This window comes from Eutrigla gurnardus (genome assembly GCF_963514095.1).
Source record: "Eutrigla gurnardus genome assembly, chromosome: 17".
NCBI lineage: Eukaryota > Metazoa > Chordata > Actinopteri > Perciformes > Triglidae > Eutrigla > Eutrigla gurnardus.
In genome coordinates, this window is record NC_139928.1 from 19271749 (window position 1) to 19292077 (window position 20329).

At 42.2% G+C, this 20329-nt stretch overlaps 2 protein-coding genes across 5 annotated transcripts in view; both read right to left on the reverse strand.

The window, feature by feature from the left end:
• Positions 1-97: 97 nt before the first annotated feature.
• On the reverse strand, positions 98-15247 carry LOC311027584 (glycogen synthase kinase-3 beta-like). The gene is made up of 11 exons (XM_084031655.1): positions 14906-15247; positions 10536-10621; positions 9420-9521; positions 9193-9276; positions 8650-8760; positions 8286-8416; positions 7399-7603; positions 7117-7212; positions 6325-6511; positions 5800-5877; positions 98-4863 (listed from the first exon to the last, which is right to left on the reverse strand). The coding sequence occupies exons 1-11, from the start codon at positions 15078-15080 to the stop codon at positions 4802-4804; spliced, it is 1317 nt and encodes a 438-aa protein (XP_083887781.1). The 5' UTR covers positions 15081-15247; the 3' UTR covers positions 98-4801.
• A 1028-nt stretch (positions 15248-16275) lies between these two features.
• The window catches only part of cica (capicua transcriptional repressor a), a 34177-nt gene continuing 30123 nt past the window's right edge, over positions 16276-20329 (reverse strand). For all 4 annotated transcript variants that reach the window (XM_084031631.1, XM_084031634.1, XM_084031633.1 and 1 more), the window contains one exon: positions 16276-19529. In XM_084031631.1, the coding sequence (XP_083887757.1) occupies positions 19258-19529 (272 nt within the window). In that variant the 3' untranslated portion in view covers positions 16276-19257. The remainder of the gene's footprint in view (positions 19530-20329) is intronic.

The window sequence follows — 20329 nt, forward strand, 5'->3', positions numbered from 1 at the left end:
CTGCTTTTAGATTCAGAGTTTTTTTGTTGTAAAATCTAGTTCATGACCTCGATTTTTGTTTTTACCTTGAAAGAGAAAACAGTGGACACAACCGAAACACAGTTTCATCACTTTATTACAGTAAATGAGTTCATATTATACAGTACATACACAGAACAGAGACAGACAGGTTCGTGTTTCTTTCTCTCTCTTCCTCCGTCTATGCCTCCATCACTCCACCAGTCCACCAGGACAAGATGACACCAAAGATAAACAGCATTGGAGTAAAACGAAAAACAAAACATGTACTAAAAGTGACAACTGAAAAAGAGATGAGACGTTCTCCCTCGGTTACATAAGGGAGGTGATATTTACACACAGTGGAACTTTCTGAGAGTCTGAAAAACACAGATGAGAACTTCGGAGATTTGGTTTACTTGAATCTGTCAGTCAACATTTTTACTCTCTCAATACTGCACAGTAATAATATATTGCAATCCGTCACAACACAAAGTTCTGTTCCAAAACAACTGTGTGTGAAAGAAAAAGCCAATAAAAAACAGGTTTTGGGGAGAACTGTACGTGAAAATTTGATGAAGCCGTGTTCAATTAATTAAAATTAAGTGTTGCTCACACCTCATCTCTGCTTGAGGCGTTTTCTTTTTATAGCTGCTGTGTAATTGATTATTTTAAATCTTCAAAATTAAGAGTTTTCTCAGCAGCTGAGGTCACTGAGGACAGAAGGAAGGAGGTACTTTAACGGTACAATAACAGGATAGACGCTGACCAACGCCAAAATAAAACAAAATAGGAAATGCATCTTATATGCATGTATGTTTGGCTGTAATTGGCATGAACAGAACCGAATCTGCAGTCCGTTAAATGTGATTTGGAGTCAAATTAAAAATGATAAAAAAGTAAAACAAACTTGATCGTTTCAAACAGTTTGCATTTATTTGTCTGTATAGTTCAACAGTAGATATAGAGAAGCAGGTTGGAGACGTCTAACGTGACGTGTCCTTGGGATTTTAAGAGGTCACATCATGTTTTAGGTGATTATATCTTCCATCCCGAGTGAACAGAAAAGAGCATTTTGGAACAGAACCCTGGAAACGTTCATTCAACAGTCAGATGGTCCCAGAGAGGACAGAACGGGGAGACCAGCTGAGGAATGATGGCGTTAACGGCTACGTCACATTTTTAATGGAGAAAGAGAGAGAGAAAGATCAACAACAAACATGAGGAGGCTGCTTTTTTTTTTCTTCTTCTTCTTTGCAGTATTTACATGTTGAATCGTGAAAAAAAAAAAAAACGTATTTACAAAAATGCACAAACTAAGACTGCTTCATCGACAGGATGAGGGGAGGTAAGATATAAACATCTCTGTAATAAAAAGTAAAAAGAGGAAAATAAAAACCAGTGTTATTTACACGTGCCGTAAGAGAAGGAGAGTGAGGAGGGGGGGGGGGGAGACGAGCCACGTTTGATTCCTCCCGCCGGGTCACACCTTTTCATAGCCACAGAGGCTCTGAGTGTGACCTGCGGAGGTCATCAAACACGGCGGCTTGGACTCTTTACAGCAAAGAAAGCAGAATGAGGCCGGCAGTAACACACAGGACTGGCAGGTTAGCTGGGAGGAAACAGTCGGTGGGAAGGAGAATGAAAGGTGCTCTCCACTCTCCTCATATGAACAAAAAATCTATGTGAATGTGCCCAATTTACACAAAAAAAAGAAGCATTGTAGCATTTAAAACAAAAGGTAAGCAAACATGGCTGCAGGTGGAGGCATAGAACAATAGTATCAAACATACAACCTTCACCTGAAATCTGACTTCATCGTTAACACAGTTCAGACTGCAGATGACACGTTTGTACTTCTACACTTGAGAGGACACCAGACTGTATATGAGAGGACGTCGTCATGGTGACGTCACCCGTTGGTTAGGGGACTACGGTTTTTCGAAGCCTTTTGGCCGTTGCTATCTTGGATTTTTAGCAACCAGTGAAGGAAGTGACCATATTAGGACTGTGGAGGAGCGACAGGTGGATCAGATGAACACAAGCAGCAGAGCGGCACCCTTACTGGATCTGGATCCATCTGGATTCTGAAGTAAAGCTGCTAACGAAGTTAGCTTCATAATTCAAGGTCAACTTTACAGCTTAGTAGCTAACTGCATTGGTAGAGACCTGTCAATCAGCAGGTAGGCCCCGCCGCCTAAAGCATCCCCTGCTTTCTGGTCTGGTGGACTCTAAATGGACCATAATGTACTAAACGAACATCATGCTGGATTGAAGAAGACTTGAAACTAGAGATTGAGACCATAAACTCATGTTTACAATGTTTACCGAGATGATAGATAAAGTAGGACCATTTTCTCATAGACTTCCATGCAATCAACTTCTTTTTACAATCAGAGGAGTCGCCCCCTGATGGCCAGTAGAGAGAATGCAACTTTAAGGCACTTCAGCATTGACTTCACTAATCAGAACCAGTTTGCCGCCCTAATAATACATCCTCTGACCTGTGACCTTCACCTGGACCTCAAACAGCTCCTTTTTCTTAATATTATGGGGTAAAATTAAAAATTGGTCCTCACAAAGATAGAAGTACAAGGAGCACAAAAACATCATCACCCAACATGCTTGAAATTCATGTTCAACAACTATTCACATGAAGCCTTCCATTCATCTTTGTTTGCTTCTGTGTACAATTTCTCTTTGATTTTAGTTTCTGTAAAGAACTTTGTGAATCATTTCCACTGATGGAAGTACAGTTTGCTCTCTTCGGATGAAATTAACCGACATCCATCCTCATCACAAAAACAAATAAATAAATGAAACTACATGAAGTTTCCCCCCGTCGAGTTCAACAAAGCTTTAAATCTTCATGTTTCACCGTCACGTTTAATCGACAGGAGGACCAACATTCAGCTCTTGTAGTACAAAAGCATCTTTTTCTCACCAACATCAGGACATGAGTAATATTTCATTTTGATTCGCTAGCATCTGTGTTAAATCTGCCAATGTGTTTCAGGGGATCTTATAGGGTTTAGAGAGAAATCATTTAAACAAAGCCTGTTGTTTTTCTGTATGAATGTCAACAGGCAGTAAAGGGGATGTAATGGGGGGCATTAAAGGGTAACTTCGCTATGTTTTGTTCAATACTGGACCTCCTTCAAAGATTGTTGACACAAAAACATGGGGAAATAAGAGTCCAGGTTGAAAAATACCCTAAAAGTACCTATATTTACGACATTTAAATACTTTTCAAAGCTTTAAAATGGATAGTTTATTTTAAAAACAATTCTTTTTAAAAGCAGCAACTGTTGGCCTAATTCAAACATTTTCACTGAACAACATCATGACCACAATGAACGTGTGTTTTTTCCATTTTTGAAAGCTCAAAAAATTAAAAAAATTCAAATTAAAAATGAATTCCAAGCCAATTTTAGTCATTATTTTCTTTTGGGTGGTTAAAAAAGGCATAAATTGGTTGTTTTCTTCAGCAAGTAAATTCTGGAAAACAATTTCTTCAAGAAGAATTGATGGTCGTGATACAGAATCTCTACTTGACAAACTTCAATATCCGTTGAATGGTTTCTATTGCTGCAATGATGTTGGACCGTGGCGTCCGGAGCACCGCTGCTTTTCATCTAATCATCGAGTGAACACAACTAACTAGCTGGTAGACGGACAGCAAGCAGCGCACTGAGCAGCGTCCAGTCATGGACTCATATTTACACGACTAGAACTTTAATTTCTTTGCTCGATTTCAAAAAAGCTTGTTTTCTAGATCTCGTTTTGCTGAGCCCCACATTCACACTTTCTTCACAACGGAAGAAGAAGAGGAGCAGGAGCTGAGGATAATTCCTCTGGATGTTTGTTGACTTTATAACAAATTAACACCTCTGCCCTCCTGGATGTGGAAATTAATTCAACAACAACAACAAAAAATCACAAATAAAAGCTGAAAATGAATCTAAATCCATGATTGACCCATACTCATAAGACTGAACATGTAGGGAAACGGTTTGGTTGAGGAATAAACTCTCTAGAACAGGAAGCAAAGAGGTGATACCAGACGGTTATTCCCGGTCCGTTCAAGTAACGCAGCCACTGAACATGATGCAGCGACACAACTCCGATCAAACACTGATTACTGCTACCATGGCGCTGATGAGGTTTTCTACTCTACCCGCCACTAAAGTATGTAGATGAACAAGACGCGGAGGTTTAATTTAAACCTAAACATCAGGCTGGAAACTAATGTGGCCGGAGGATTCAGGAATTGATCGTTCCCTGCATCCGCTCTCCCGCCCTGAGTCGAATGAAACATCCGTTACCCTGATGACCTATTTATCATAGTTGGGATCTTGGTCAGGCAGTGTACAGTTTAGATGCAAAAACACTGAAAAATATATATATAAAAAAAATAATCTGAAGTGGGGGGAAAAAACTCTAGAAACTAAATGTTTTGTGACAACATGATGCTTTCAATCAGTCAAATAAATTAAACACAAATATAAAGAAAAAAAACGTTGATTTAAAAAAAAAAAAGGTTATATTACAGAGGACCAGCCCCCACTATTGAACCTTCACAGATCACCCGAGCAGCAGCAACTGTTTCACAATCACCTGCCTTAGTTTCAACCCCGAAAGAACTAATGTTTGTTTGTTCAACGCGTTTACTGTACAAAACCAGATCATCTAGGAGGAGAGCAAGCAGCATGGAGGAAAGCAGTAATGTGTGTGTGTGTGTGTGTGTGTGTGTGTGTGGGGGTCAGGGTGAGATAAGGGTGATGCTGGCAGGTGAGGAGCTGCTTCAGATGCTGTTAAGAGATCCTGGTACTGAACTGTGTTGAGATGAATCTGAACCGCTTCCATCTAAAAAGGACAGAAGAGGGAAAAAAAGACGGTCAGAGGTGAACTAACGGTCCACGACGGCAGGATTTGACATTACAAGCCTTAAATTAAGACTACATCGGTTTCTGGAAACAGGTTTGAAAAAGAGGAGGTCGTTATATTTCAGGACGACACAACAATTCACCTTAAGTTGCACTGGAAAGACTAGTTGAGAAGGATGTGTTGGTTTCGGTTTGTAAACACTCAAAGTTGTGAAAATCAAAGGCAGACACACCGCCACACACTTCTAGTGGTCATAAGTGATGATTACAAGGCGAGGCAGTGGGCGGCTGGTATTGATTTCACCTTGTGAGTCATCATGGAAAACAAACTACCACCAGGAAAGTCATCAAGTCCTCCACATTGTCAACTCAAATATTTCTCTTTTCTTATCATAACTAACTTCTCTGTGGACTCTGTTGTCAGTTCTACTTATCTCCTTACATCCGAGGCAATATGTTCAACGTTCAGTACGTATTTATATACTTCTTCTATTTCACATTCAGTTCATGACAGGTATCGTATCAATACTGCCATCTTGTGTCAGGAAACAGACATTACTGTGGCTGCTACATAAATGTATAGATGTTTTTTCATGATTTATCAATAATTTACAGAATACTATTTCATGAGATTAAAAAATAAATTTATATCATTGGTCATTATGTATTTTCCACAATAGATTAATTCTGCGGGACTGTCAGAACATAAAAAGTTAAAACTAGTACTTTTGACACAATGTATCATAGTAAAACTACATAAATAAACTGACTTCCTCACTTATTCCCTCACTAAATTAAAGTGAGTAAATAATAAAAAATATGAACTTTTTGTATTAAATCAGGTTTACGTATTAATTCTACATAAAACCACGATCCTGCCACTGATACCCTGATAACACAGACAGCGGTTTCTCACCGTGGGCGGAAGCAGCTGTATGAGAGCGAGCGTGAGGAGGAATGAGGGTTGCGTTCAGCTGGGGCTGGATGGACAGCTCTGCAGAACATAAAGAGGTTTTATTTAGTGATGAGTCATATATCGGGAGGACAGGGTCACACAACAATAGGTTAGTGTACGCTGCATTAATTGCACCTCCGCTGAGGTCACAGCGTTGGCCCGAAGCAGACCAGGAAACACAACATGTTTGTATTAAACAAAACAGATGGTGAGGAATCTATCGAGCGCAACTTCCAACTCAACAGCAATGTCTCTTTAAAATAGCAACACGGTGCAAGTCTGTTCTTTCCATTTCACCTCTTATTCACTCAAGTGACAATAATCACGATTATTCTGATAATGGAAATTCACCACAACCAACTTAATGCGAGTGTTCTGGCAATAAAATCGTACATCGTCCCACCCCTGCTTTCCAGACTACACCGTCAACCCCATCAGCAGAAGGATTCTACCTCCATTCACGGCTGCACGTTAGCATGAACGTACCTGTGGTGCTGAAGTTGAAGAGCATCGGCAGTTCTCGTCCGCTGGGCAGCCGTGTGTTCGGCTGGCGCAGCTCGTCGAAGAAGGCGTGTGAACAGGCCTCTAGTGGTGAGAACCGCGAGGCCGGCGTGTACTCCAGCAGGCGGGAGCAGAGAGCGATGGCCTCCGGAGGGGTGCGAGGTTTGAACACCTGAGGAACAACAACAACAACATAAGTCCAACGATAACATCCACACTAGACAATTTCCAGTATCAACGTTTTCAATTGTAAATAATAAAAAACACACTATAATTGATATGAAGGACCCGACTGGTTCAAAGGGATGAAGTATGTCTATTTATCATCTACTGAGAGGTTAGCATGACACTCTGATGATCCACATTATTTCATTCAAGCAAACGTGGTAAATGTTGGAAGAAAACACAAAAATCGACTGTATTGTATGCCGTTTTTAGAGTGGAAAGCTATCTGCTTTGTAGTAAATGTTAAAGGGCCACTTCTCATGGTTTTACATCGTTCCTGTACTCTTAAGGTGTAACAGGGTTAATCGACTTTTAGAAGGAGAGCACTACAGCACTTCCACTGGCAGACTTAAATAGACTGTGTGGGCAAACGACACGTCAGGTATTCTCCTCTTTTCTACCGGAAAACTGGAAAATAAAAATAAAAATGAAGAGTTCCTTCACAAAATAATATATATAAATGTGTCTTACATCATACGTAAGGTTATAAAAAAAACACATGCAACAGGCCAGACAGTGAAGCCCTGCTGGCGTCCTCAGGTCTTTTCTTACCTTGGTCCATGGATGAGCTTTGATCTGAGGAAACTTGAATTCTGTGTAGTTTGGGTTCATCTCTCGGATTTGTTCCCTTGTTGGGGTTCCTAGCACCTGAGAGCAGATGTAGGAGAGTGAGCTGTATTCTGATCACCTGTGATTATTCTGGCACATCAATACGACATAATAGATGAGCCCACCCACAAGAAACCAAGCTCATATCCCACTGTGATAATATCCACTGATAAAGAGTAATTACAGGTGGCGGTTCAGCAGCAGACACCTTATTAACACACTCACCTTGATAATCTCTACAAGCTGGTCCACCCCACTGTCACCGGGGAAGATGGGTTGTCCGAGCAGAAGCTCGGCCAGCACGCAGCCTGCTGACCAGATGTCAATATTTGCAGTGTAGTCTGTGGCACCGAAGATGAGCTCAGGGGCGCGGTAATAGCGCGAGCAGATATACGACACGTTGGGTTCACCGCGGACCAGCTGCTTGGCGCTGGGGAGGAAATGGTTATCAGGAGTTTGTTGTGGCAGATCGCGTTTGTACGGTGAGTCACATAGAATTTACATTTGTATGGAGCATCCATGACGAATATAAATGTGGCCATTAAGTCAGCTCGATGGACGGTTATATAAACCATTCTACTCCCCGTTTATTGGTTTGTAATGGTCCTTAATTAAGTGGACCATTGAACTAGCCCTGTTTGAAAACAACCTGTGGTGCCACTTCACTCTCTTCTTCTTCTTTAGTGTTTATTGTTGGTTGGCAAACTAGCTTCGAGGTGCATCATCGCCACCAGGTGGACTGGAGCCGCTACGCTCTCATTCCCAGGCTCAGTTTCAGTACGTTGCACTCGGGAGTGGCTGCCGAGTGTTGCTCAACACTCGCTGATACAATTTTGCATACCGGTTTATTGTTTGACTTGATATCAAACCAGTTTGAAAATGTTCACACCGGCCCAACCCGAGCAAATGTCAGGATTTAGAAGTAGGTCTGCCATATTGAATGGAGTCCCATGATGCCACGGGGCTGTTTGGAATGAATAAGTAATGCCTAAACACATCATCTGCAATGTAGCACACTGAAAACCCCCTTTGGAAAATATATACAGATCAGTGTAACTCTGCACATACAATGCTACAGCTCCTGATTTTGTGAATATAAATGATCGGCTCACCTGCCAAAGTCACACAGCTTGAGGATGGCAGTTTCTGGGTCAACAAGCAGGTTTTGGGGCTTGATGTCTCTGTGGCACACGCCCTGGGAATGGATATAAGCCAGACTGCGGAACAACTGGTACATGTACACCTGGGGAGGCCAAAACAAATGGTATGGTGCTTTGTATTATTGTGTAAGAGTTTCAGAGATGTCCTCCTGTGAGATGTTTAGGAACAAATAGAGCTGCAGGGCTGTTAGACAAACACATTTCTGCAATATATATCCTAATATGAATCTAATACAAGACTTTACCCACTAAATTTTGCACATTTCAGAATGTTGTTAACATAGAAAAGTCTTGGTCAGAAAAAGAAGAAAATTACCTTCACATATATGATGGGAATGATGCTCTTGGCCTTGTTAAAATGCCTGGCAACCCTGTAGACCGTCTCAGGGACGAAGTCCAGCACCAGGTTGAGATACACTTCATCTTTCTGTACAGCAAAGCATGAAGGCAGAGATCATCGTGTTAAAATATGCATGATTTAATACACGTTTTCAAGCTCTACCTATTGTTATAGAACGTTAGAAGTGTATTTATTTAAAACTAATAAAGGGCAACAAGCAGACTCTTGTTTACAGTAATTTACTTCTCCAACATTACGATCAGAAGGGTTTCTATATTCGTCAGTCCAAGAAATGGATTGCTTCCTTTTTTCAGGGTTGAGAAATGTATTTTAATTTGCTGCATCCGTGTAAAGTTATATTTTATGCGCATTATGTGCATACATTATTTCCCCTGTTTTACTGCAATGCCCTGAAACCACGGTACTGTGAGTTAAGAGCGTGTGATTACGATGCCTTTGAAAAAGTTTTTCAGATTTTACTTTAAATGAGAGGGGAGAACAAACAAACATGAGCTGCACCTTCTCTCCGCTGGAGTAAAAGAAGTAACGTAGTCTGACAATGTTGCAGTGGTCCAGCTTCCTCATGATCTGTAGTTCCCGATTCTGCAGAGAGAATAAACAATACATGAGCAAAGGGAACACAAGAAAACAAACTCAGCATGAGAAAGATGGGGGAACCTTACTTTCATAGAACCAAACTGCAACATCAAAAAACAAGAAAAACAAGAGAAGATGTGGATGTTTACCTTGAACCTCTTATCCTGCAGAACCTTCTTAATGGCCACCATCTCTTGGCTGTCGATGAGCCGAGCTTGGTACACCACACCAAACGACCCATTGCCGATCACCTGCAAGGTTTTCACAAATTTATCCCAAATCAATGAGAGCTTATCAGGTGAAGTACAAAACTAGACATGATGTATGCGGCTCTTGTTTCCGACTGTTTATCTGTGTCAGTCCAGCTGCAACAACAGAAGGTTAAAATGGAGTTCAGTCACAACTTTCCAATTTATTTGAATTTGAGTGTTTAAGTTGTGCAACAACCTGTTTAAAGTAGGTCAGCAGCAAACTGTGATATTGGTTTTAGAGGAAGAGTACGTCCTTCTTGCGTGTTCACCAGTGCAGAACACACACTCATTCCTGTAGATTCTGTTTCAATCATTTGCTTATCGTCATCAAGAAGTCACACTGTCTTCTAATATTCCCTCCGTCTCTCTCTCTTGACCACACACACAGCGGGTACCAACAGCACAACACATAAGTGGGCTGAACGGAGCAAATGACCGGCATGTTTTTTTCTTTAAATCGATTCTAATAATCATGGGTCATTATTTCTGATAAGAATACAAAGACTGGATAAATGTATGTAAGCATACTATTACAGAAATATTAAGTCATCTTAGTGGTGATAAAAGGAAATCACCAGCGAGACCTGCAAAGGTACAAACAAGTGGCACAATGCAACACCAATCTCATCCCGTTTTCATGAGCCTTTCACCATCGACAGTCATGTCACCTTTTCAGATCAGAGACAAGATAGCGAACAGAAAGTAGGCCATAAAGTCGGCTTTGAACCATAAATCTCCACTGGAGGCAAAGTAATTATGGAGCCACTGGTATTGATCAACAACCTTATCAACTTCAGCCAGATATATTGCAGTCATTATGTGAAATGAGGCGATAAATGTCTTAGATACAGTAGCAGATGAGGTGACAAAGTTGTCCTTCAGATAAAGAGCAGAGATGCTTCTGATGACTCTGTGAGGTCTTGGTCGAACTTAATAGTAGTAGTATACGAGGTGAAGAAGTTGTACTTCTAAAGTGGTACTGTAAAGGACGGCGGTGATGACTTCCTTGCTCACCTTGATGTCAGTGTAAGAGACTTCCTGTGGGCGGTCCGGTCCCTGACCTGGCGTGGCCACGACTGTCGTCACCTTCCCGCTGTCTCCTAGGAAACAAGACAGGTGGGATGTCAGTATGAGGCCAGGGGGATATAAGAACAGGGTTATCATTCAGAACACTTAAGGACGTAATCTCTTAATTGCTTCATTGTGCTCAAACTTTTGAAGTTATAAAAAAGTGGGCTGTGGTCCCTCTTCGATTCAACACAAACCCGACTGCATGGTAACTTTTCAAGTTAAAACACAAAGCAGATTATTTTATTTTGTTCTGAATGTTGAACCTGCTGCCTCCCCAGACTCGTGGGATTTAACGACCCTGAAAGCACTCTCTTTCACCGGGAGGAACTCCTGCAGCACGTGCTCCTCCTGCAGCAGTGGTGCAGACGCACCAGCTCCGCTGTGTGGCCGTGATGTCACAGACACACTCAATGGTCTCCTGTCCATCCTAATGACGGACATTTAAAAATTAAAATAAAATCAGTAAAAGACAGAAAATATTATATAACTTGTCGTCTGGTAGTATGGATAAGTAACTCATACAACCCAACTTTTAACTCTCCCTTAACACATCTGAATATTTAGGTTAATGACAGCCTTGTGAATGGAAGTCAACTTTACGCAGCCTACGGGGAAGTAGAGAATGGCAGAGTTCACATTCAAGACACTGTGACTAATTAAACTGGGAACCCAGACCCAAAAATAGGCCGTCGCTTCCTCTGTCCTGATAGGACTGTTTTAAGAGATAACAGCCTTTCATACAGGGATTATGTTTGTAATATTCTGTGGCGACTCACTGCTGGTCCATCACATATCGGGTGGAATACCTTGCAGCCTCTGGCGCCGGACAACGGGACTACTTGTCCCCCCACTTTCAGATGTTATGCTAATAAAGTGGGCACTACTTGACTACTGCCATCATCAGCAGATGCACCAGTTCGGTGAGCGGCCCAACACACTTTTGGTGTGGACAGGAGGTGGGATGAGATCAATCATTCACCACTTTCATCCCCTTTAATTCAGGGCTGACCTGAGAGGGTTTGAAGTGTCAAAGCACAAAAAAATGATGAGAAAAAATGACGGGTGAAGAGTTTCTGCTCAACCAGCCACTTTACACATCACTCACCAAAGTACAGATATATTTCAGTAATTCCAGCACGGGAGTATTCAAGTCATTTCTATGTGTGGATCTCTGCCACTTCAACAATGGAGCAGCCTTTTCCTCAGCTCGCCGTCATTGTGCTGCATCACCCTGACCGTGTCGAAATACTTAATGCTTTGTACAGCAAACAAGACAATGCACTTATTGATACGGCGCTGGTCCTGATGTTCTTGCACCTCCACTTCCACACACAGTGAAGTGTCCTCAGCCACAGAAGTGGGGTGGTCATTCAATAGGCGGGCACGCTGGCGATATCCGATACAGCTGAAACTGTGAGGCCCGCAGAGTGACCGGGTCACTGGGTTCTCTCAGCTCAATGACTGGGTTCATGAATACACACTCACAGGGGCTCCAGGTTAAAAGTAGGGCAGATGGTTAAAGGATATGTTTATGCCAACTGTCCCTGTTGCTCCTCCTCTTACATTTTTCTTGCTGAGGCATCAATCAGTACAGCCGGGGATATCAGGGCTCTCTTCCTGCTGCCAGTCATTTTTTTTTACAGCAAAAAATAACTTGGTACACATGCTTGAAACTTCCCCGAGGACAATAATCTATCATAATAAAAGTCGATACTGTGTCTGTTTTATCATGCTTCATTGTGTCTGTGCTCAGTGTTTGTGTGACACTCGGCTTCCTGTCATTCACAGAAGGAAACTCAAGTTCGCAGGAGGAAATAATCCTGTAAAATTTAAATTTTTACAGGATTCATTTTTAAATTTTAAGCTCAAACGGCAGATCATTTCTTGCCATGTCTGTGTATTAAAAAATATGGAATACACACGGCTCCATCACAATCACAATAGGAAATATACAAACTACTGTGATTCATGCTTTACCAGCAGATTTAACACGCTGCTACATGAACGCCCCATCTTAAAGCAAGTAGTAGCTTAAGGAGAATTAAGTTTACCTTATTAATATGCAGTTTAATGCAGCAAGATCTTTCAAAAATCAAACCAGGCCCTCTCGTCTACAGGGAGAACATCTGGTGTAAGTGTGATGTTTCTATCAAGAATCTATTGTTTTAGAGTTTCTGTGACAATCTACCACAAAAACAGAATCAACACAATTCCCTGGGGATCATGATTATGTCTTTTAGGTAACAGAACATAAAATTTTCATAAAACAATCTCTGTTATATTTCCCAAAGACATAAACATGATGATGCGGTTCTGTTGAGGGGAAAATGCTCCCAATAATAATAATGCTTTGCTCCAGTATTTTACAGCTGAAATTAATTTGTGAATTTGAACAATTCTCATTAAGTCGGACAGCAAGGAGACAAAGTGTGGTGATGATGTCATCCGGAGACAAATTCTGACCTGGCGCTGCTCCGCAGACGGGGGAATAATGGAACAACTGCTTGGACACTGTCCCTGCCGTCGTGGCAATCACCCTGAGATGTGGGGAGGTTTTCTGATTTACAGCCCTGAGACATATTTTAAAATCTCCTCGGGTATAATATATTAACAATAAAACAAACTAATCCACTCTTCCACCTAATTAAATCAATGTCCTAGTTGATAGGACATTTTATAGACACTGGCAAATATTTCAGTGGAAAATGACGTTTATCACAATGACGTCGTTCATTAGGTTTAATTCCATGTGCCATGTCTTTATTCGCTCTCTTTCAATGACACTACATGTCTGGGCTTGTCAGGTTCTTCTTTGCATATCTTCACCAGCTGCCATGAGGTGTCAAACACTCTATATTACTTTATTATTACTCATCTACTAATCTGTCTCTAAACTAAGTTGAATTCACAGAACCTTTCAACATGACCTAAACACAAAAAGTGCACGGAGCTATCGGCACCATTATTATAAAGTTGAACAAATGAACAAAAAATAATAATAAAACAGTTCCCTGAAGTTTTATAAGGTTCAAACCAATAAAATAAAGAGAGTTGTGACAATGGCTGCATCGGTGCCAAAGAAGTGCATTTAAATTAAATACGATATATATTTTTTTTAATTATATAGAATATAAAATAGCCAATACCGATAACAATAAAAATGCTGAATACCACTAAAAATGATCTTATATTATTGTTCTATATATCCTGGAGCAAAACACTGGTCTTCCAGTATTTTAGTTTATAAAATATGCCAACACAAAATCCTTAATGCTCCTGTTCAAGATACTTTTTGGCAGTAATTCTAAGTGTCGACTCGCACCCCTCTTTCACAGGTATCTGAATATCTGGGTTAATGCAGTCTTGAAATGGCCTCCAGGTTCTACCAGTCCGTCCATCATATTCAACAGCTGGAGGCACTTAGTCAGTGTTGCTAAGGGAGGGAACGCAAGAAAACATGGGTCACACGGCTTTGAACTACAGATGACCTCCCATTTGGGCTCTAATATCAAAGTCACACACCACTGCCTGCTAATGGATGATAAGGGTTGGATTAGTGCGCACACACACGCACACAGATCTCCGCTTACACCTGTCACTATGGCCATAAAGAGGCCTCCTATAACTCCATCTCAGGCAGAGGAGACCTCCTCCTCGGCCCCGGCTCTTGTGCTGGACGTGCATCACTCGCATCCTCCAGGCGTCGGCCACCTGCTGCTAAAGCCTTTGCCCCACAGGTGACCTTGGTGAAAGGGGCAACTTTCCGCCCTGACCCCTCTCCTGAGCGGCTCATAGCCGATGCCGCACTCAACGGCACCCGCAACAACAACAAAAAAGAGCCTTGAACGCAGCACAGAGCTCGGGTATTCGAGTCTAGCTTGGCCACAAAGAACAACAGATCCCCGCTTTACTGCTCACTCACGTTGACCACAGTGAGATCAAACTAGATCCCCGGCTGGTATTTTAACATCACTTTAAATCAGATTACTCGGCAATATGACTGACGTAACACCGGGTTATAGTGATGAACCAGTCCGCTTTCTAGTTTGACACCAGTAGGGCTGAATAACGTTACATCCATCGGCCGGACGGGGAACTAGTAACGTTAACATACAAACAAGTGGCTAACGTTAGCATGCTAGCAGGTTAGCATGCTAGCAAGTTGCTTTCCACCACACAGGGGCAATAAAGACTATCCTCTGGGTTATTACAAATAACACCAGCAGACATGTTTGAGGTAAACGCACAGTATATAAGTTACCGGATAGACGAGACATTCCCAGACAAAGAGCTGGCGGTTAATTCGGACTTACTGGCAAGCTTAAGGTTCGAGCATCCCGACGAGCTGCTGCCGGAGGCCTGCGGGACCCCGGACTTTCCTGTGCTGCTCCCCACGGCAGCGGCTGATCCGGTGGATGCAGCGGCGGTTCCTGGAACACCTGGCGGCTCAGCAAACGAGCTGGTCCTGGGCCGCCCGCTGCCGCTCATATCTCTGTGCAGGGGTCAGGGTTGGTTTTTGTTCACTATTTTCAGCCAAGTGACGATAAATGTTGAATACCCGGCAGCGAATAATCGTGGAAAGACACACTGAGAATTACCGCTCCCGTTGCCGCCGGCTGTCTGAGCTGATAGCTGTTGCTAGACACCTAGAAACAGACCGCTCGCAATGCCACCTGGGAGATGAAGTTCGAAGTAGCTGTTGCTCGGGTTTGCTGCAGAGGCTTTCTCAGCTCGAAACAACTACATATTTAAAATGAATTCACAGTGAATGTAGGCCAAGGGAAGAGCGACGCGCATAGTAGCCTATATATTACCTAAAACTTAAAAAAGACTATTTTATTATGCAGATAAAAATCACTGAATTTGGCCTGTTAGTGGGAATTTGCCCATCACTTAAATCCTAACAGTACAGAGATTATCTTTCCATTTCAGATGTATTTAGCTGACCCATGAAGCACTCTGTAAACCTCATTTTAAAATCTGATAATCAGTATTTTTGCTGCTTTTAAAATTACAATAAAAGTGACAATAATAATGCAAAAGGAACATCATTTCTTCAAAAAAAAAGTTCAGCATTGTGATATTTAAATCTGCCATTAGACTGCTTTAAATGAAGGGCTTTTGCGTACTTTTAGTCAGTATAACCAGTGCTATGATGATATTGTGTGGGTAAAACAACACTGAACATCAGCTGGTAAAGGCCTCTGGGCTTATTTGTTTTGAAGTGGACATGCTGACGTAATGTGTAGCTTCCCACAGAGTGTTTTTGAAGATGCGGGAGGCTCTCTGGTCAGGTCCTATTACCTCAACCCACCTCTCACCCAATATGACCTGTATCTGAAAAGCTATTCTAATCCAATAAACACTCTTAACACTGAGATGCTTGATGTAGGCCAGCTGGATAAGTACCCACTGTGAGTTCTGGGGGATTTCGGTGCCTGGTGGGTTAACGCCACTGCATCTGTAGATCATGTTTATTTTTCTGTCACCAAATTAGTTCAAGCGAGGATTCATTTGCACCAGCTATTCTGTAATTTTGTGAAGAGCAAAGTAGAAAGTAGAGACAGCAGCAAATCATTTGCCACCTTCTGTATGTGGATTGATGTGTAAACACATGCATTCAAATCTTTATAAAACACTAAAGAGATTCAAGGATGTGAAATAAAGTCAAGGACATGACACGTTGTGTTAGAACTTTAATATTTTCAATATTTAGTTGTTTTTTTTGTTGTTGTTTAGAAATATTGCACATGGTCAACATGCCTGCTTATGAGATAACACTCACCTCGCTCATCTTAAAATTCCTTCTCCAAAGTAAGGACAGTTTATTTTTAAGCACAATCATACAGTGTACACACATACATGTGTGTGTATGCACATATGTCTGCGTGGGTGTGTGCGCGTGTGCATGTGATTGCACATACATGCAGATGGACACATTACAGCCCTAACTCCAAAGAGATGTGAATTGATAGTCCTCCATTACCTGTGTGTATTCATATATATTTATATAGCCTGAATATATATTTCATATATATCCTGAAACAACTGGGTTTGATAACAGTCAAGATGGTGGACAAAATAGTCATGGTGACTATAAAAATACTGTCTCTAGAGTAGAATATAGAATGTAGAATACAATGAAAAATATACTATTGATAATGTTGCTGTGTGGATAAAGAACAGGAGGTTGGTTGTGTTAACACACTACCTGCATGTGCCAAAACATACACACACACCCGAACACAGACCTAAATGCACATATATGGAAATACCGGTATATATATTTTTTTCACACATCCAACTGTATACAGAGAAATAAAAGAGATACCCATAATAATAACTACCCCTGCTCTTCACTGAGGAAGCAAAGAGCCAAAAAGTGCTATTCAAAAATTGTCTTTGACTTTTAGTAAGTTATACTCTCTATCTCTTCAACAATAACAATAATTGTGTGATTCTTTTTTGTTTTATACCATAGTTAAAGACAGTATCACAACAGCTCATTCCTCTCACTGACTGACTGCACTGGATTTAATATCTATGGCACAGAGCCTTCCACCGAAAACAAAAGAACCCACCCATTTCCAAAAAAATAAATGTCCTATTGCACCATTTGACGGGAAAGGATAAAGTGTCGAGAAGAGAGGGAAGAGGGGAGGGCTCCAGAGACTGCCCTCCAGGGCTGGTCTAGGATCTGCTTTCCCTGAACTAACCCTAACCAGAACCATCCTGAGCTACATAACGCTTGACCCGGGACCAGTGCTTAAGGGCACTTTCTAACAACACTTGAGGGGCCGCGGGAGGCGAGGAGAGAAAGGAGGAAAGGACGAAGGAGAAATGGGTTCGAGGAGGGGAAAAGCAGGGAGGACAAGGGGAGGAATAAGGTGGTTGAAAACATACGGAACAAGGTTATTATTTTTTTCTACTAAAACAATCTCTAAAAACAATACTTTCCTGATTTAACTTGCGGCGAGAAGGGCCGCACAAATTGTGCAAACACCTGATTTCAACATTTTTACAAAACGACAAACGCCCCTGCTCACCCACTTCTGTGTCTGGTGAGAAATCGAAGAGGAGGGAATGGGGTTAAAGGAGGAGGGAGGGAGAAGAGAACCGCCCCAGGTAATTAAAAGTGGGGGGCACAGACTGATTTTGTCCCCTTCTTTGAGTTGTTTTTTTGTTTTTTTTGTCTGTTGTGATTTTTTTTTTTATGCTGGAGAAGAAACACAATAGAGCCACAAGAGAAAAACAGGCCACGGTAAAACTGGTTATTTCCACGGCAACGATAACGAGAGAAAGCAACATTATATCCACTGGGAGATTCAGAGAAGTTTGGTTAAAATTCTACTCTTTCTCTCTGTTGGTAAGCTTGTCACGTTGTTGTCCTTATTCATTATTATGATCTGTCTTCCTATAGTTGGAATATGAATCCTCCATTCGACGAGCGTCATCCGGGTTCCTCTTCTTCCTTTTCCCCGTCGGGGAACGTTGATTCTTCAAAGCCTCACAACCAATAGTCTCTTTACATAATCTCTTTACGGTGCCTGCTCACACAGGTTTTTTTCGGGGCGGGGACCCCAACAGACATACAGACATATATAATCAGCTCCCGCCAATGAGGACTCAGTCTTTCATAATGGCAATAACTGAAGGTGCAAAGATTGGTCAAACTACAGCCCAACTCCTGCCTTCTTTTTGTTTATAGATTCCATGCTTTCAGTTTCTCTTCTCACTACAATCACCAAAAAACTGTGCAGGCCGATGGCTTGGTCAGACCAGGGTCGACTATGTTTGTGTACAAGTGCTCACACTGCACAGATGTGTCCATGCGCTGTGTGTGTGTGTGTCGTATGTGTGTGCATGTACTGCATGTGTGTGTGTGTGTGTGTGTGCTGTCTGTCTTGCAGCATCAAGGGGCTGTGGAATATCAGTGGAGGTCGTTGGGGTTGTGTTTGCGTCCCGACCACTGTGCTGAGGAGTGGAAGGGCGAGAAGGAGGTCAAGTCAATGGCGTGTGAGGGCTGGCTGGCTGGCTGGCAACAGCAAACTGCATCTGCACATTAAGTGACAAAGTGCCTTTGTGTGTCATGGTCCTTGGTGGCCGCTCCCGGGGGGCTGCCAACCAAGAGTAACAGTCTGATTTGGTAAGGGTGTGTGTGTGTGTGTGTGTGTTTATGTGGGGTCATGTGCATGCTGGAGATTACATATGCACCAGGGTTTGTTTGTTTGTGTGTGTGTGTGTGTGTGTGTGTGTGTGTGCTGCAGAGTTTGTGTGTCAAAACTACAAACTACTGTACAAATGTGCTGAGAGCAGACCTGGGCAAAGTGTTAAATATTCTGGATACTTAGGGGGGGCAATAGAAGAAGCACTTGATTCATCAGGACTTGCAAGCGTTTCGTCCAATTTTGAGGCGTTTTTTGTGTGTTTTTTTTAAAGTCTGATTAGACAAATCAAGCGCACCTTGAGTAGTTAGAATATTTGCGACCTTATTCAAACGTAAGTCTGCCCAGGTCTGGTGGAGATTAGTGCCGGTAGAACGGATCCCGCTGGTGCCATTCACAGTACTGGTTCAACACATACAAGAACATTCTGCGGGGATGACACACTCCTCTCTCTTTCTTCCTTGATTTTTTTTTTTCCCCACTTTGTCATCCTCTCCAGCTTATAATTCTTCGTTTTTCGTCTCCCCGGGGCTCCGGTCTTTGTCCCCGTGCTGCTCCGTCCCTCCGTCCTCCCGGGCTGATTGATTGAAAGAGGAGCTGTGGGACGGGGTGGCGATGGCTTCGGCTAACCCTCCTAACACTCCGGGCTCCAGGGTTCCCGGCGTGGCCGTCTGCATGATCTTCTGACGGACTTCGCGGATCTTCAGCTGCAGACACACCTTGGTGGGGAAGGTGTCCGAGTAGCGGGCCTGGAAGGCAGCCGTGGCCTGAGCTGGAGGGAGGAGTCGGAAAACAGAGAGGAAAGAAGAGCGGTGGTTACCGAAACTGCATGAAATATCTGCCATTTCCATTAGTCACCACCTACTTTACCCACCTTCCAGAAACTTTTAATCAAATTAAGTTGCTTTGACTTGGTAGACAACCTAAAAGCTCACATCAGCACCTGGAAGGTTTCAGGCCAAGGACCCCACAGGCTTATAGTGACCCGGTGGAGGGACCCCCTATTACATATCATATAAAATAATGTTCCTTATTAAACCAGCCAATAACATGTGTAAAAGTACTTTGTAATGATGTATGTTTACAATGCTAAGCCATTAAATGAATATTTGTTGACGGATTCATATTTAATTCTATTTTGGAATTTCTACATCACAATTTCTCAACATAATACAAAACAAACAGGAAGATTTATATTTGCTTAATACAGGTTGTATTAATGTTAAAGCATATTTTTGGACATATTTACATTTTTAGAAAAAAATTATTACAGGGACCCCCTGCAGTAACTCTGCAGACCCCCTAGGGGTCCTGGACCCCCCTGTTGAATCTGTATCTTTCTAGATTAAACTGTCTCGATTGTCTTGCATCTCTAAAGCCCAGGTAGAAAACTCTTGGCCTCCCACCACTGCTATTCTTCTTATACAGATTACACGCTCATAACTTCCTCAGAAACTCTCTTCAAGCTTACGATCCCTGGTTCGAACCAGCGCTGATGGATGGTGTTTCTGGACCGGACGGAGAGGGAGGACTGTGCTGCATTGAAGACATTTTTACACGGACGATAAATCC

What these genes read in the sequence shown, in the direction of transcription:
- LOC311027584 (XM_084031655.1), bottom strand. Translation starts at nt 15,080, where the DNA reads ATGAGCGGCAGCGGGCGGCCCAGGACCAGCTCGTTTGCTGAGCCGCCA. An exon ending in CTCGAACCTTAAGCTTGCCA is followed by an intron (nt 10,622 to 14,905) that starts GTAAGTCCGAAT and finishes CTTGTTTCCTAG; the next exon opens with GAGACAGCGGGAAGGTGACG. An exon ending in TCTCTTACACTGACATCAAG is followed by an intron (nt 9,522 to 10,535) that starts GTGAGCAAGGAA and finishes AAAACCTTGCAG; the next exon opens with GTGATCGGCAATGGGTCGTT.